The sequence below is a fragment of the Anabrus simplex genome, chromosome 2 (genome assembly GCF_040414725.1).
Source record: "Anabrus simplex isolate iqAnaSimp1 chromosome 2, ASM4041472v1, whole genome shotgun sequence".
Lineage (NCBI taxonomy): Eukaryota > Metazoa > Arthropoda > Insecta > Orthoptera > Tettigoniidae > Anabrus > Anabrus simplex.
Genome location: NC_090266.1, coordinates 1,045,434,256 through 1,045,449,759, shown reverse-complemented (window position 1 = coordinate 1,045,449,759; position 15,504 = coordinate 1,045,434,256). Strand labels below are relative to the sequence as shown.

Genomic DNA, 15,504 nt, shown 5'->3' with positions numbered 1-15,504 from the left:
TGTGAGTTATATGCGAGCAAATATGGTAGTATTATCAAAAGACTCTTAAGAAACACACATACCAGACTCCCAACAACACTGGAAGACCAAACAGGCAATAGTGTTTCTTAATGACAATGCTTATCATATGCTTTTTAGCTCACTCTTTTAATTGTACTTGAATATGTTTTGGAAACTTATAACTTCCTCACAAATGCTGAAGATGTCTCAGAAGCAGGACAAGACATGTATCTAGTGTAATTTGTATTCAATTGTATTGATCAGTATTGAAAAGATGGTTTCCCCTAAAAAATTTATTATTTTAAAAATTCTTTGTCAATATGAACTTGAATATGAGATTTATTTTGTGTAAATGCCTCCTATCGGACAAATATCAAATCTGATCTGGGTTCAGCATCACTGTGTGTCACGGACATTGGCCTACAATGCATACTGTAAACATGTTTGGCGTATCGTGACGTATACAGTGTGCAACTGTAAAATGCAAAATTTTTTTGAGCATTGAAAAATAGATCATCACATATTCTCACCCACTAAGGATCTTCATTGTAATTCTAATCCCTACAATATACAGTGGGTAGTAAAATCTCTGGATCTACAAGTCTCTTTTTATTAATTTATTTATGAAAAATTATTCTCGTTTTTAACCAGGTATTTCCTTTAGTAAATTTAGAGTGGGTATCCATGCATTGCTTCAAGTTTTGGAACCACATTAATGAACACTTATTATAATGCTAGGGGAATCAAAAAAGAAACTAACCTTCTGTGATGAAAGGACCCTCTGGCGTTCAACTTGACTAACCAGTGCTGCTGCACTCTGAGAAGCCTTCATAAGTGGGTCCATACCCTGAAGGATTACTTGAGCACCCAAAAACTTATTAAGTAGCGTTCTAGCCTCTGAGTCTTCCTCGGTATCTCCCTCTTCAACATCTGTAAAACAGAGATAGAGTAAAATCAATACCCAACAGTCATTCTCTACAAAGATCCTCAAAAGCAATATTTATTTTGTTACATTACCAAAATTCCAGAATGGTATAGCTGGCAATAGTCTACTTTCAACTTATAGCAATGGAAATTCCTTTCCATAAAATAAGGACATTTTTCAGCTACAGATTTCTCTAGATAGACTTTGCTGTGCATATAATTAAAAATTCAATTAAAAATTTTGTTTAATTACTTACAGGCTAAGTACTGATCCATCATTTCAAGTTTAACTGGGAGAGATGGAATGTAGGAAAGTATCATTAAGAATGGGTTAGAGGTAAGGTACCAATTACCAATTAATGTACTAGACACAATTTTTCTAAGCAAAACAATTTTTAAAAAGGAAGAAAGTAAGAAAGTGTAATGTAATTAAATAATGATTTAAAAATAAACCTGTATTTGATATTTCTAAAAGACAGTCAGGGTATTCAAAAAATATTCTGTTTAAGAGTTTTCCTGTTTGCATCTACAACAAGAACTACTACACGACTGCCATATGTTATAACATTATTTTCCCCAGTACACCTCTTCAGTGATGCCTAGGCCATCTATGACAGCTGCTGGCAGAGCTGTTGAGGATCCAACCAGCTTTAGGGCTGAAGACTAAACATACATACAATAACTTATCAATTAATAACTTGAAACAACAGAACATTTCTGATATAACCTGTATCTAATTTGTAAGAATATTAATGGCATATGGCTTCCAGAGAGGCCTGGTGCAGGTCTTTCAAATCAGGACCTACAGGTAAATTCTGCGTCTGTGTTTAATAAATTCTAATGTTGAAGATGGCACACACACCCAATCTCCATGCCTATAACAATGTCACAATTCGAATGCACTCAGTAGCAGACCTCTTAGACCAAAGGCCAGCATGCTAACCATTTAGCCAAGGAGTTGTATACTTATGAGAAAAGAGATCTACGACTTGTCTTTTAAATGAGAAATTTAGGAAAAATGATTTCTAAAGATATGTTTGGTGTTTCTATCCTGAATTTTGGACACACTGCAACCATTCATTCTACTCTGAATGCAAGGCTAGTTATCGTACTTCAGTGTGTTTGTAATATTTTCTCTCTTCACAGATTTCTTCTTTAAATAATATCTATGTCAAAATAACCTTGCTGATAAATGTTTCTCAGATTTGCAAAAGTTAGTTGTTGGAGGATAAAAAAATGTTGGGTCAATGGGAGTAACATTACCTAAATACAGGGTTGTAAGTATGTATGAAAATTAACTTGTAACTCTACAATGAAAACAGCTCAAAAGGTCTGGGTTATACAGTCGTCAAAAGTACACTGAACTGTGCCACGAAATTCAACGAAATTGTTGTCAAGACATAAATAAATATTAACGAGCCTTTGTGAAAAAATTGAAGCACACAATAATCGTAATGAAACACGTGACCATTACCACAAAGTTAGTCTATTATCAAACAAATGTAAACCCAGAATGTGGTCAATGGAAGATGCCAGTGGTAGTAAAATCCATTACTTTAAGAGTATATTAACAAGATGGAAAGAATACGGTGAGGATCTCTACTGCGAGAATCTCTACAAGGGGGAAACATTACAACTAAATATGATCCTCTCATATCAGACATTGTACCTCAAGAGATGAAACGGGCAATTGCATCATTAAAACTGACAACAGAATGTCCAGTTTGGTCGAGGCACTGCACACTTGGAACAGAACAAATGAACGACCAATACATGCACTGTTGGCAACATTGGCAATTAATTAAACGATATAGTTTTATATACAAATACGAGGAACCGTATGCAGAAATATATAATATACAATAGTAATGTACGACATCTAATACTGCTTCACCTAATTCTCATTCTCTTCTCTCTTAAAATGTAGTCTTTCAAAACTGAGTGCGCCGTACGATACTTATGTTCGATATATTTGCACTCCTTACACAACTGTGTGTATGTATGTATGTATCTATGTATGTATGTATGTATGTATGTATGTATGTATGTATGTATGTATGTATGTTGTATGTTGAGTATGCAGCCCAAAGGCTGGCGACTGCACGTTAATAAATAATTTTTTGAAAATATACTGCAGTATACTACGATATATCCTATGGCACGAGATATTTTAAAGCCAAAACTAATACTATTTTATAAACCCGGCTAGAGCTGGATAAAGGGAAATGATGATGATGATTTTCCTTAATTTCGATTTAAAACTACGGTATATCATTTTATCCACTGTACCATAAAAACGAATTGTGTTGGCAATATGTTGATTCATAACTATGACCGCCTTTAAGAAATAGGTGAGGATTTATCAGTATTTCGGACAGAATAAAACTATGCTGTTTGGTGTCGTTTATTTGCCCTTAACCTACTGGATATACAGTACATCCCTCATAGATTATAAGTGCATACAGGGAGTGAACTGGCAAGTATTGCTCATTAACATATTGTTTCGTTAGGTAGCAGGCTGCCAAGACCACGGCACAAATAAGATACATGGCAGACAGACCATAACCACTGCATTGACTGAGTGCAGGAAGAGGCTAGACTTGGTAGCCTATGTCATGTGTATGTCATGTGATTATCTGAAGCACGTCTGGCTCCATGGCTAAATGGTTAGCATGCTGGTCTTTGGTCACAGGGGTCCCGGGTTCGATTCCCAGCAGGGTCAGGAAATTTAACCATCACTGGGTAATTCCGCTGGCACGGGGGGCTGGGTGTGTGTGTCGCCTTCATCATCATTTCATTCTCATTATGATGCGCACGTCACCTACGAGTGTCAAGTCAAAAAACTTGCACCTGGTAAGCCGAACTTGTCCTCAGACATTCCCAGCACTTAAAAGCCATATGCCATTTCATTTCATCCGAAGCACGCTACTGACCAGAAATGAACGAGAGTCGATGATATGAGCTAGCTCTTTTTTGGAGCCGCATTTGATGATGCAGACCGTTCGTTCATAAAAGAGTCAACTCGTATTTGAATGATTAGCTCTCAAGGAGGGGGTAAGCTCTTTCGAATGAGTTGTTCAAAAGAGTTAGTTCATTCATGAACGACCCATCACTAAAGCAGAGAAATGTACAAACAAAACTTCCATTTCTGCACAGTCAAGTGGCCTTTAGGCTGCACTCAGCCTGCAACACAAATGGGTACATCACCTCTGTACTCTTCTCTGGTACTTATTTCTTCCAGATCAAGTTTCTCACACTTTAGAAAAATTCATTTTACAGTTGTATCCATGTCCAGTCCTGCAGCCTGCGTAAGTTTGCTTTCCAATTACTTGATGCTTTCCATAATTTCAAGGCCTTGTCCACCAATTTTTACAGTATTTTCAATAGTATAGACTATAAATTTTAGCAAATTTCTTAGAAATGCATAGGTAGTTATATTATTGCCTCAAACTGGCATAAATATCAGATACCTTGGTGAAAAGACAGAAGGGTAAAACCTAGACCAGTGAGAGGAAAGACAAGAAAGGACAGGGTAAGAAATTAGGATGTCAGGAAGGAAATTGGAGTAATAAAGCTTTCAGACAGAATGGAGATAATACCTGAGATGGTTCAGGCACGTTAGGAGGATGGAAGAAGAAAGGTTTCCGAAGCTGGTAATGGAGGCTAAAACTGAAGCAAAAGAAACAAAAGATAGATGCAGACTAAGGTGTTTGGACTTGATCAAGAACAGCATAATAAGAGGGAACCTGGGTCTGAACACAGCTGAGGAGTGGCGGCGGCGGCGATGACGACGACGATTATTATTATTATTATTATTATTATTATTATTATTATTATTATTATTATTATTATTATGGTATCTAGTTTGTCAATGTAATGAGATATTTTTTAAAAGGGGCTTTCAAAAATTTGTTCCAATAGAAGGTCTTGAAATACAATTAATACTTACCATGGTCTGCATTTCTCATTCGAGTCAGTACATCTTGTACTCCAGTCACTTTTGTTTGGTTTGTGAGAAACGACTTATGTTCAGTCTCAGCCTTGGGTGTGCTCTGAGCACTGGTTGATGTTGATCCCATTCTCACTTCCATAGACATGGACTGCTTTATGCCAGGAGATGGTGCTGTTGAAACAGATCAAAAATAATTCCATCAAGAAAATTGTGACTAAGTTTTAATACTTTTTAGTACTTCATTCTTATGACACAGTCATAATTAGTTTTGCATTTCCAGAAATTAAATAAATGAAAATGATATTAATTTAAAACTACTGTTGTCATATTCACTGAATCTAAGCAATTAATGAATGATATAGGTGCTACAATGGAATTTTATACAGTATAATAATGCAATGCAAAATTCATGCTCTAAAAATATTATAAATTCACTACCGGTACATAATATGTCCAGAAATAAGGCTGATTTAAACTACAAGGCTTAAAAATAAAATTTATTTAAATATCTCTTAAATTAACTCACTGATATTTGTCAAAGGAAAGACCTGTGGGAAAAGATTTGTAATACATTCACTCACTTAACTTCCATCTCAATTTTTAAAACCATAGAGAAAGTGAATAAACATTACATTTTATATGTTTATACAGTTCTTTGAGAAACACTGCATACAAATTTTGGATAGTATGTATACGTGACTTGAGTTATCTGAATGTACATCATCATCTGCTTAACAGAGTAGCCAACCGTATCTGTAAATCCCCACAGACTGAATACATGATGCAAGAGCTTGTGTATTTTAAACATCACATTAATCTCAAGTTACTTCATATTCTTATAATTTGAAGCTCTCTATTATAAAAAATCATTCTTAATGAAGTTAGTCACTACTTTCCTCTATTTTTAATGTTAGTTACCTGTCTCCTCAGTGGGTGTTGTGATGGGACTTTGGCCGTTGTTAAGCCGGAAACTTGCGGTACGGTAGATGAGACCTGCCTTAGGGTAGGACCGTTGCAACCGAGTACTGTCACTGCTGTTGGCCTCAGCTGTGTCAGGGTTTCAAATGTTAAATTGTTAAGGGAATTCTATTGTTCAGGCACATTCATGTTAGACAGCTTTATCAGAGGAGCAAGTGAGTATAAGGCTCATAATAACATACAGGGTTTAAATGGTACCTGAGAGAGATTCATCAGGGGAGAGACAACTAATGACATATAATATACTGGTCTCAGTGGCCTTGTTTTGGAATACAAAATATTTACCATATATAAAATACTTCATTCTTCTAATAATTTTGTCTATTCAACTACTATATTCTACGACAAAGTATTATAAAAGGACCATTCCATCATCATATTTAGTTTTCCAACAAATAAACACATTTGCAGGATATCTAGACTGAAAATATGCCAAATGAACACTCATTTATTTGAGCTTCATAATTAAAAGTCCTTTTTTATACAATTTGACAAATGAACTATCACATGCTGCTGAACTCCACAGGTAAAAACTATAGCCTAAGGAGTTGCTTTCAAAATGTTTTTCTCTACTTTAGATTCAAAAAAAGTTTTTTTCTTTAGTGACCATTTTAGTAAAAAAAAATTACCAGTCTTTAGTAAGGTATTAATAATATGATTTTACACCTTATTTCCTATATCCTTTTATAGTGGCATATCTGAAATATTTATTTGATTATTGTTTACACGAAGGAGCTATTCCTAATGAATGGATAGTTGCCATAGTAACCCCAGTTTACAAAGGAAAGGGTGGTAAACCTAAAATGGATGATTACAGGCCACTCAGCTTGATGCACTGCAACTAAGCTCTGGGAAAGCATTCTTTCTGATTATATTACACATGTTTGCAAAATTACCAACTGGTTTAATAGAAGGCAGTTCGGGTTTAGGAAAGGTTATTCCAGCGAAGCTCACCTTGAAGGGTTCCAGCAAATTATAGCAGATATTTTAGATTCAGGAGGTCAAATGGGCTAATGACCTATCCAAGTCTTTCGTCAAGATAGATCATGGGAGACTGCTGACAAAAATGAGGGCTACTGTACTACACAAAAGAGTGGTTGAATGGGTGGCTAAATTTCTAGAAAACAGAACTCAGAAAATTAGAGTAGGTGAAGCACTAACTGATTCTGTAACAATTAAGATGGGGGTTCCACAAGGCAGTATTATTGGACATGTTTTCTTATGTGTATAAATTATACGAGGAGTAAAGAACCAGAATCACAGATAAGGCTTTTTGTAGATGATGTTATACAGTATAGTGTGTTAAATAAGATAGATATATAATTGTGAACAACTGCAAAATGACCTTGACAGTGTTGTGAGATGATAAACAGGATGAAAATTCACCAAGAGGAAAAGTTCTCTCAGTTTTAACTAATGTGTTGATAGGTGAAAGTACTTCACGGGGATCATTACTTAGGCATTAATATAAGGAAAGATCTTCATTGGGGTAATCACATTAATGAGGTTGTAAACAAAGGTTACAGATCTCTTCTTATGGTTATGATGGTATTTAGAGGTTGTAGTAAGGATGTAAAGGAGAGTGCATATAAGACTTTGATAAAACTCTGATTAGAGTATGGTTCCCCACACAAGGATTACTAGATATGAGAACTGGGCAAAATCCAAAGGAAAGCAGCACGTATTGTTCAGGGTAATTTCTAACAAAAGAGTAGTATTTCAAAAAAATTGCTAACTTTGCGCTGGGAAAACGTGGAAGGAGACGAGTTGCCCGACTAAGCAGTATGTTACATGTTATAAATCTCATTGTAAACCGTATTGGATGTAGATTATAATAGTCGTAAATAAAAAACAATAAGATAAACCACCTTTCCAATATTTATCAATCCTTATATTTAGGATACAATCATTACGACTGGTGTTATAAGTTGGGACAAGTTTCGCTCAGCTGTCGTTAAGCATCTTCAGCCATAATAAACTTAACCTAAAGTTTGGTCAGGGCCCCGAACCTAGTGACTTAAAGTATAATAGTTCTCTAAGAACTAATGTTCTCATTAGCGACAATCAATGACCGTATAATTAGTGTATAAGCTTCTAACAATTTCACATAATTAAGATAATAACACTACATTCATATTGACGGAGGTTAAAATATATCAAATTACATAAGCTGATAATAAAGTAAATAATGATATTAGATTTTACATTGCTATCAGTCAATAACTAAAAAAAGAGTTTTACAATACTTCTAAAAATCATTATTATTTTTCATTGAATGATCACGTAAAATTAAAATAATTACAAGTTAAATCTCATTCTATTGCAGAGAAAATGAGAGTCAAGTACGAAAAATCACTTAATAGTAAGTTGACTAGTGGAATAGTTCACATCACAGAATTAATCACGCCTGAAACTGCATATGTGTGTATCCAAGTATCCAAATTTCCTTTAATAATAAGTTAAAGCTAAAATAGGTGTCCTCGAGTTACTACTGGGAGTTCAACAAAGTCTTAGATGGAGAATAAAACGCAATGAGCATGTATTGAAGTCCCTTATGTTGGAAGAGAGGCGACTAGTCACCTTAGCCGCTCGAGGAGGTCTGGCCTATCTGCCACCTGGGCTACAGTCCTAAATGTGGATCAGTGGTGCTTGACTCAATAATATTTAACTATTGTTACATCATCATCATTATTATTAACATTATTATTATTATTATCTGTTTAATGCCTCTTCAATGGCTGAAGATTTTAAGAGACATTGGATTGTCAGAACTGTGTTCCACAGGAGTTCTCTGACATACCAGAAGTTATTGGATTACATAAAACACCCTCAAATACCACCAACCTCAGCCAGTATTAGCCTGCTATCTTTCAAATAAAAGGTGCCACTGAGGTCAGCATGTAAAAAAAATGCCAGATATATTGTTAAATATTTAATATTCCAACAAATGATAAATACAGTAGAACTCCAATTATCCGAGCTCCAGTTATACAGTTTGCCAGTTATCTGAATTATTTTGAGTAAAAAAGAAATCCAAAAATTTGGCTTTTTAAAAGGCACAGTCTTACCACAAACAATGAATTTTCAGTATTTGAATGCCATATTTGGCAGTCCTACTGCAAAACAAGTGCAGCCACAGCACATACACAGACTATGATTCACCAGTCTTGCATTTTCTGTCACTGTCAGTTGTGTCAAACCAAATTTGTTGCTATGTTCCGTCTTCCATGTTCTGTTTTGTTTTGTAATGTTTTGTGTGTATGCAGCGCTATATTTTACTGTGTCGAATGGCAGACAAAATAAAAGTCATGTACAATTAGACAGAAGAGTGACTGGTATGCAGCTGAGATGTATAAGCGTGAGAACATCAACAATTTCAGACATAAGAAAAACAGTTCTTCAATTTTAAACTTTGTCCTTGAAAGTGAACATGGGAGTTTCTCGAGAAAAGTTCTGAAAATGGCACAAAACGAAGAACTAGAAAATGCTGTATTCAAGTGGTTTTTGCAACAGTGAGCACTGGGAAAAGACTAAATGTCTGCTGAGAAAATAGAAGGCTTGTCTTCTTTTAAGGAGAGTAATGGGTGACTTCAGAATTTTAAGGCAAGGCACGGTATCTGTGAGTTAGATTTAAGTACCAATATAAATGGTTGCCAGCATTTCGCCCCTGTGTGCTAGGTTTGGCTCATCAGTTGGTACCTAGCACACCTTCCAAGATGCATGGCTAGTGCATACCGTGGAGGCCACTGCGTAGGCTAATTGGAGCCACCAGCAGTGCCAATGCACTATGAGAGACTTTGTCTCATAACCAGGTATGAGTTAGCTGGAAAATTTATAATGTCCAATAACGGACCATTTATATTGGCATTATAAATTTATTCATTCAGGACAAATATTTCAGATTCCCTATGGGAATCAACATCTATATCATCTGATGGCCAAGCAGGCATCATTTTCGGTAATGAGACAGATTCTCTCATAGTGCATTGGCACTGCCGGTGGCTCCAATTAGCCTACGCAGTGGCCTCCACGGGATGCACTAGCCATGCGTCTTGGTAGGTGTGCTAGATACCAACTGATGAGCCCAACCTAGCGCACAGGGGCGAAACGCTGGCAACCAGGAATGAGTTAACTGGAAAATTTATAATGTCCAATAATGGACCATTTATATTGGTATTACAAATTTACTCATTCGGGACAAATATTTCAGATTCCCTATGGGAATCAACATCTATATCATTAGACTTAAGTGGCAAGAAGCTATCAGCAGACCTTAAAGCAGCAGAAAACTTTACTGAGAAATTCAGAAATGAAACAAAATCCTCTGACCCCGAATTTTTATACATTGCAGATGAGACAAGCCTTATTTGGAAGGCTTTGCCTGGAACAACTGTAGCTTCTGTACAGGAATCTAGTGCCCCTGGTCATAAGGTAAGTAAAGACCATGTAACCCTGGTAAATTGTGCTAACTCTATGGAAAACCTCAAAATGCCCCTTCTGTTTATAGGTAAACTGAAAATCCCAGGGCTTCAAAAAAAAAAAAAAAAAAAAGGTCCTCTCATTTACAAGAATCAATCAAAGGTTGGATGACTGGTGCTCCATTTACTGAATGGTATGATGAAGTTTTCATACCAGTGGTGCTCTGCTTACTGAATGGTACGATGATGAAGTTTTTATACCAAAAGTCAAAAAACATCAAAAGACCCTTGGAAAATAAATTAGTAAGGTACTCTTAATCATTGATAATGCACCCACCCACTCCACAGGTAATCTTCTTGAACAAGAAAATGGTCGATTTTCAAATACTTTTCTTCCCGCCAAACGTAACGAGTTCAGTGCAACCAATGGAACCGTTGGTTACAGAAACTATGAAGTGCCATTACACAAGACAACTGTTTAGGAAACTTTTAATAGAAGATGAAGAAGAGATAATGGCTCATCACAAAAAATTGATTTAAAAGACTGCTCTTACATGGTAGCAGAATCATTGAGTTTGGTGAATTCAACCACACTACGATGAAGTTGGAACAAATTGACAGGCATTTCACCAAGGAGGAGGTACAGAAAGGGAAAGATGATGAAAAAAAGAAAAGAATGAGGATGAAGAAAGAAAGGACTGCAGAAAGCAGGAGCATGAACCATAAATAAAAGTAGTAGTGTCAACTGAGGACATAATGAAACTTCATCATGAAAATCCCAGGATATTTGGAGTGCAGTGCAGAAGATGTAGGTGAGCGGCCGGTGTGCAATGTTTCAGACCCTGGGTTCCAAATTCTTGGCGGTGATGAACTCATTCAAAGTGCGATAGAAGAAACTGATTACCAGGAAGTAGATGATGACATTGCTACTGAACCAGATGCGGGACTGTCAGCTAGTGAGTCTTTACATGCCTTGACACAGTGATATGATGGATGTAGTGGCAGCCCGAGTGTGACCATGTACAGATGCTCACCGTCAAGTGGATGCAAGACTTGGCTAAAGAGAAACGGATTCAGACAGCAAAACAAACAATTTTGACCGATATGTTGAAGCAGTGATGCAGTAATTTAATACAGTACATTATATAAGTACAGTGCTAAATGTAAACAACATCAAATTAATACATTACAAGCACCTTTCAGTTTTTTCCTAAGAAATAATCTTTTTTGTAAATTATCCAGTTACCTGGATATTTGATTATCAGGATTAGGTGTGGTCCCAACTGATCCAGATAATTGGATTTCTACTGTATATGAAATTCAAATATAAACATTCACCGGATATTAAGGGTCAAACATTATACCATTCATACCCATATATCATGTTAAATATGGATTCAAAAGTAATCTGCAAAAGTTATGGGATGGCTTATTACAATTAATAAAAGAACATACATTAAAAAATAAACATCAGAAAGTTAATGAATCAAAAAAATGTCAAAATGCACATGCCATTAGAAATTGGAGTCAATATTCTAACAATATACATATCTTTAACTTACTGAAATTTTTATCTTAAAATATATTTACAATTTACCTGAATACTTTCATAAATTGAAATTAGTATTTTGTGCTAAGTATACATAATTTGGGCATATGATAAAGAGATGCTATTTTATTTCCATAACAAAAATGATCATAAACAGAATCATGTTTCAGAGACATGCAAACGAAGATCATAAATGCAAAAGCATGGAGGAAACTATGACAGAGTAAAATGCATCAAACTCCAACATGATATTCTTTGAAGGAAGATTAACAAGCAAGTAATGTATGATCTTGATCAAACGGGCTTGCATTTTCATTGTCCATTCCAGATATCTCAGACTAGTCATAGCAATTTGCATTGTAAAATTCACTTTACTTCATTGCCTTGCTTTCTTTTTTTCTCTTTCTTGGGGCTGATGACCTAGACGTTAGGCCCCTTCAAACAACAAGCACCACAAGCTTTTTTTTCTTTCTTTCTATTTCTCCCTCTCTCAGTCCAAAGTTTCAATGCTTTCTCTTATCTGTTTAGGCAACGTACGAAAACTTTCATGGTACCGCAAAGCAGTAAATATATTGCAAATACTCACTATTACATAGAAGTTGTTTCAAAATTATGAAACTGCCCTCTCAGGGCAAGAAAATACATCTACATCTGAAATTTTGACTTTCAAAGTCACATTGTTTCAAAGATACTGGTTATCCCTATATGACTGTTGAGGTACTAGACAGAGAACAGTGTGTCAGATGTCATGAGGGGATGATAACCAGAATGAAAATATCCTTTGTAATACTGATAGTCTACTTAGTTCAAATTTTGCTGCATTTCATCATAGAATCTGAGATCCCTTTCTGCTCAACTTGTAAAAACAGTGGCAGAGACAATTTGTCATGCAGTTTGACAACTTCCATAAGGTTCAAGGTTAGGAACTGACATCTGTTTTCTGTACCTACTATAGCAGATGTAATATGGCATCACGCACTCAGTTATACCAGTTCTCAACACAGAAATTGAAAGAAAAGTGAGAAGCATAATTTAATATCCAAAATAAGGTCTAACTCCACTTTGTGTAAGGGTAAGTGAGCTGGCCAGTTTTACACTTGTGGAGAATAAGATTGTATGGTGTCCTTGAGATATAGTAGGCTGTTAAGTTGAATTCAATCCAGTGCATGTACAGTATATGTACTGTATTGTATGTGAATATTATAAAACATATGATGACCATGAAAGATTATGATGAGCTCAAATCATTTTATATCCAGTGAATACAAACTTTTATTTGAATTTACATGACCAAAGTTTAATATATGCCAAAAACAGTTCAAATTCACAGTCTCTATTAGAAAAACGCTCTTGGTGCTTAAAGTGAGATTTGTTAACATTCCTTCGTTGTTTGAGACAAAGAGATGTATAATATAATTTAAATACCATAATGGTTATTGTAAATGTCTGGCTCCTTGGCTAAATGGTCAGCTTACTGACCTTCAGTTCAGAGGGGCCCGGGTTCGATTCCCAGTGGAGCCGAAGATTTAAACTGTGTATGGTTTTCTCCTACAGCTCTGGGACTGTGTTTGTCCCAGTGCATTCCTCTTCATACATACACAACACACCACACTACCAACCACCACTGGAAACACGTAATAGTAAATATATCCCTCCACATAGGGTTGGTGTCAGGAAGGGCATCTGGCCATAAAACAGGGCCAGATCCACATGTGTGACACGGTTCACACCTGTGACCTCACCAGTGTGCGAAAAGTAGTAAAAGAAGAAGATGTGGTTATTACAAATGGATTTTATGAGAGAACCTGAGCTGCTGGAAGCCATCTTCACAAAAGCAACTATAAATGATGAAATATTATTCAATTTCAGTTCAAAGGTAAAACAGACTTACGGATGCTGTCAATTTAGGTGGTCCAGAAACAAGAGAAATTTATCATCAGCTAGGACAGAACAAAAGTATCAGCCAAATATAGCACCTTCCTGAAATTATTGTCCAGATTCCATCAATTGAGCCCTTTTTCCAAATGTTTAATAAATAAACTGGGAAGTCACAGTGAAAGCAGACTTCCAATAGATATTCTATTTGTATTACTGCCCATCTAAAAAACTAGATCTGGAGTATAATCAAAGGAAGAATTATCTGATAATCCCATTGAGTGAGGTGGCAATGCTGTTTGGGTCATGTAGCCATGAACTTGCATTTGGAAGATAGTGGGTATGAACCCGATGAGTTTGCTTTTCAGTGGTTTCCCATCTCCACCAGGCTGTACCTTAATTATGGCTTGGTCACTTCCTTCTTCCATGTCCTACCCCGTCGTTGCATGTTTATGTCACTGTGATTTTTTCTCGCGGAAGAAATGCTCTCAGACATGACCGAATCTATTTGAACTCCAATAAACAAGTACCTATTCCACACCGAATGTGTCACACACATGCACGCACAGCTGGTTTGAAGTTTTATGCCATATCTTCACCATGAATCCAAGAAAGTCTTCAAAAAGAGTGCTCCTAGTGCAGTTAGAGCTCTTATCTAAAATAGTTTAAGAGTACAAATAACAGAACGTATCATAGTTATGGCTGTTTAAAAGAGAAAAACCTTCTTACAAATACTATTTCCATCACTCTTATAATGAAGATCTTATAAAATTTCACCATGAGTCGTGCATTCTCATGTGCTCACTTTGCCTAAATTAGCAGCAAGGGATGACAGAGCAGGATAATTTATTTAATATTTATTATTAATCAACCATTAAACATAAACTGCATGAAATTAATTAGGTATCATTTTCTGCTAAACTGAGTCACTGTGTTTAAATGACAGTAGAATGTCTCCTAGCATCGAGTACATCCTGACACTGACTGATAGAAAGCCTTCAATCAATTTGAAAGCTATGTAAACATTAAAGGAAAAAAACAGAGTAGGCCTACTACAGCGGCTACTTTCGGCTAGCCTTGCAGCTCTGCATTCAGGAGACGGAATGGCTGCTCTCCACCATCGGCTCTCCTGAGAATCGTTTTCCATGGTTCCTCTTCTCCTGCACTAAGGCAAATGCCAGGAGAGATCTATTTTTTAGGCCACAGCCACTACCCCCTCACCATCTGTGCACCTCAAAAATCACTTTTACAAATCTCCTTGACCTGAAAGAGTGTTATACTCTGGGTGGCATACCATAACCCCTAAAGGTATGGAATGACAACTTACTAAAGAAAAAAGGCATATGCCATATATAAGCTTCAAACAGACAGGAACCAATTTTTCTGAAAGAAAGAATGATGGTCTTTCAGTCTGCCAAACAGGTAAGCATAGGATCACTTCCTATGCAAGCATGCAAAGAGAAACACAATGGCATTGCTCTTGATCATTAACAGACTGTTAATGCTATTTGGTCTTCTGTACAATGTACAGAGTTCTATGGAGAGATTCACTTTCACACCAATAAAACCTAAAACATATTCCATATAACACTGAGAATTCAGAGTTGAATGACTCAGTGATTGAACACAGTGACTTTCAGTGGGTATTCATAATATGGTTATCTCCCATGCTTTAACTCAATCACTCAGGGAAAATTCTGGTGTAATATGTAATATTTCATGACCTTTGCAGTCCTACCATTAAATAATTACAATTCTACATATTATCACCACAATGGCACAGGTTATCAGACAGTTTCTGTCATCAT

General features: G+C 36.1%; 1 protein-coding gene across 1 annotated transcript in view; it reads right to left on the bottom strand.

The window, feature by feature from the left end:
- LOC136863769 (microtubule-associated protein futsch) overlaps positions 1-15,504 on the bottom strand; it is a 395,621-nt gene that overhangs the window by 123,838 nt on the left and 256,279 nt on the right. The window contains exons 13-15 of the mRNA XM_067140122.2: positions 5,795-5,923; positions 4,874-5,047; positions 761-930 (exon numbers count right to left, since the gene is read on the bottom strand). Coding sequence (XP_066996223.2) covers positions 761-930; positions 4,874-5,047; positions 5,795-5,923 — 473 coding nt within the window. The remainder of the gene's footprint in view (positions 1-760; positions 931-4,873; positions 5,048-5,794; positions 5,924-15,504) is intronic.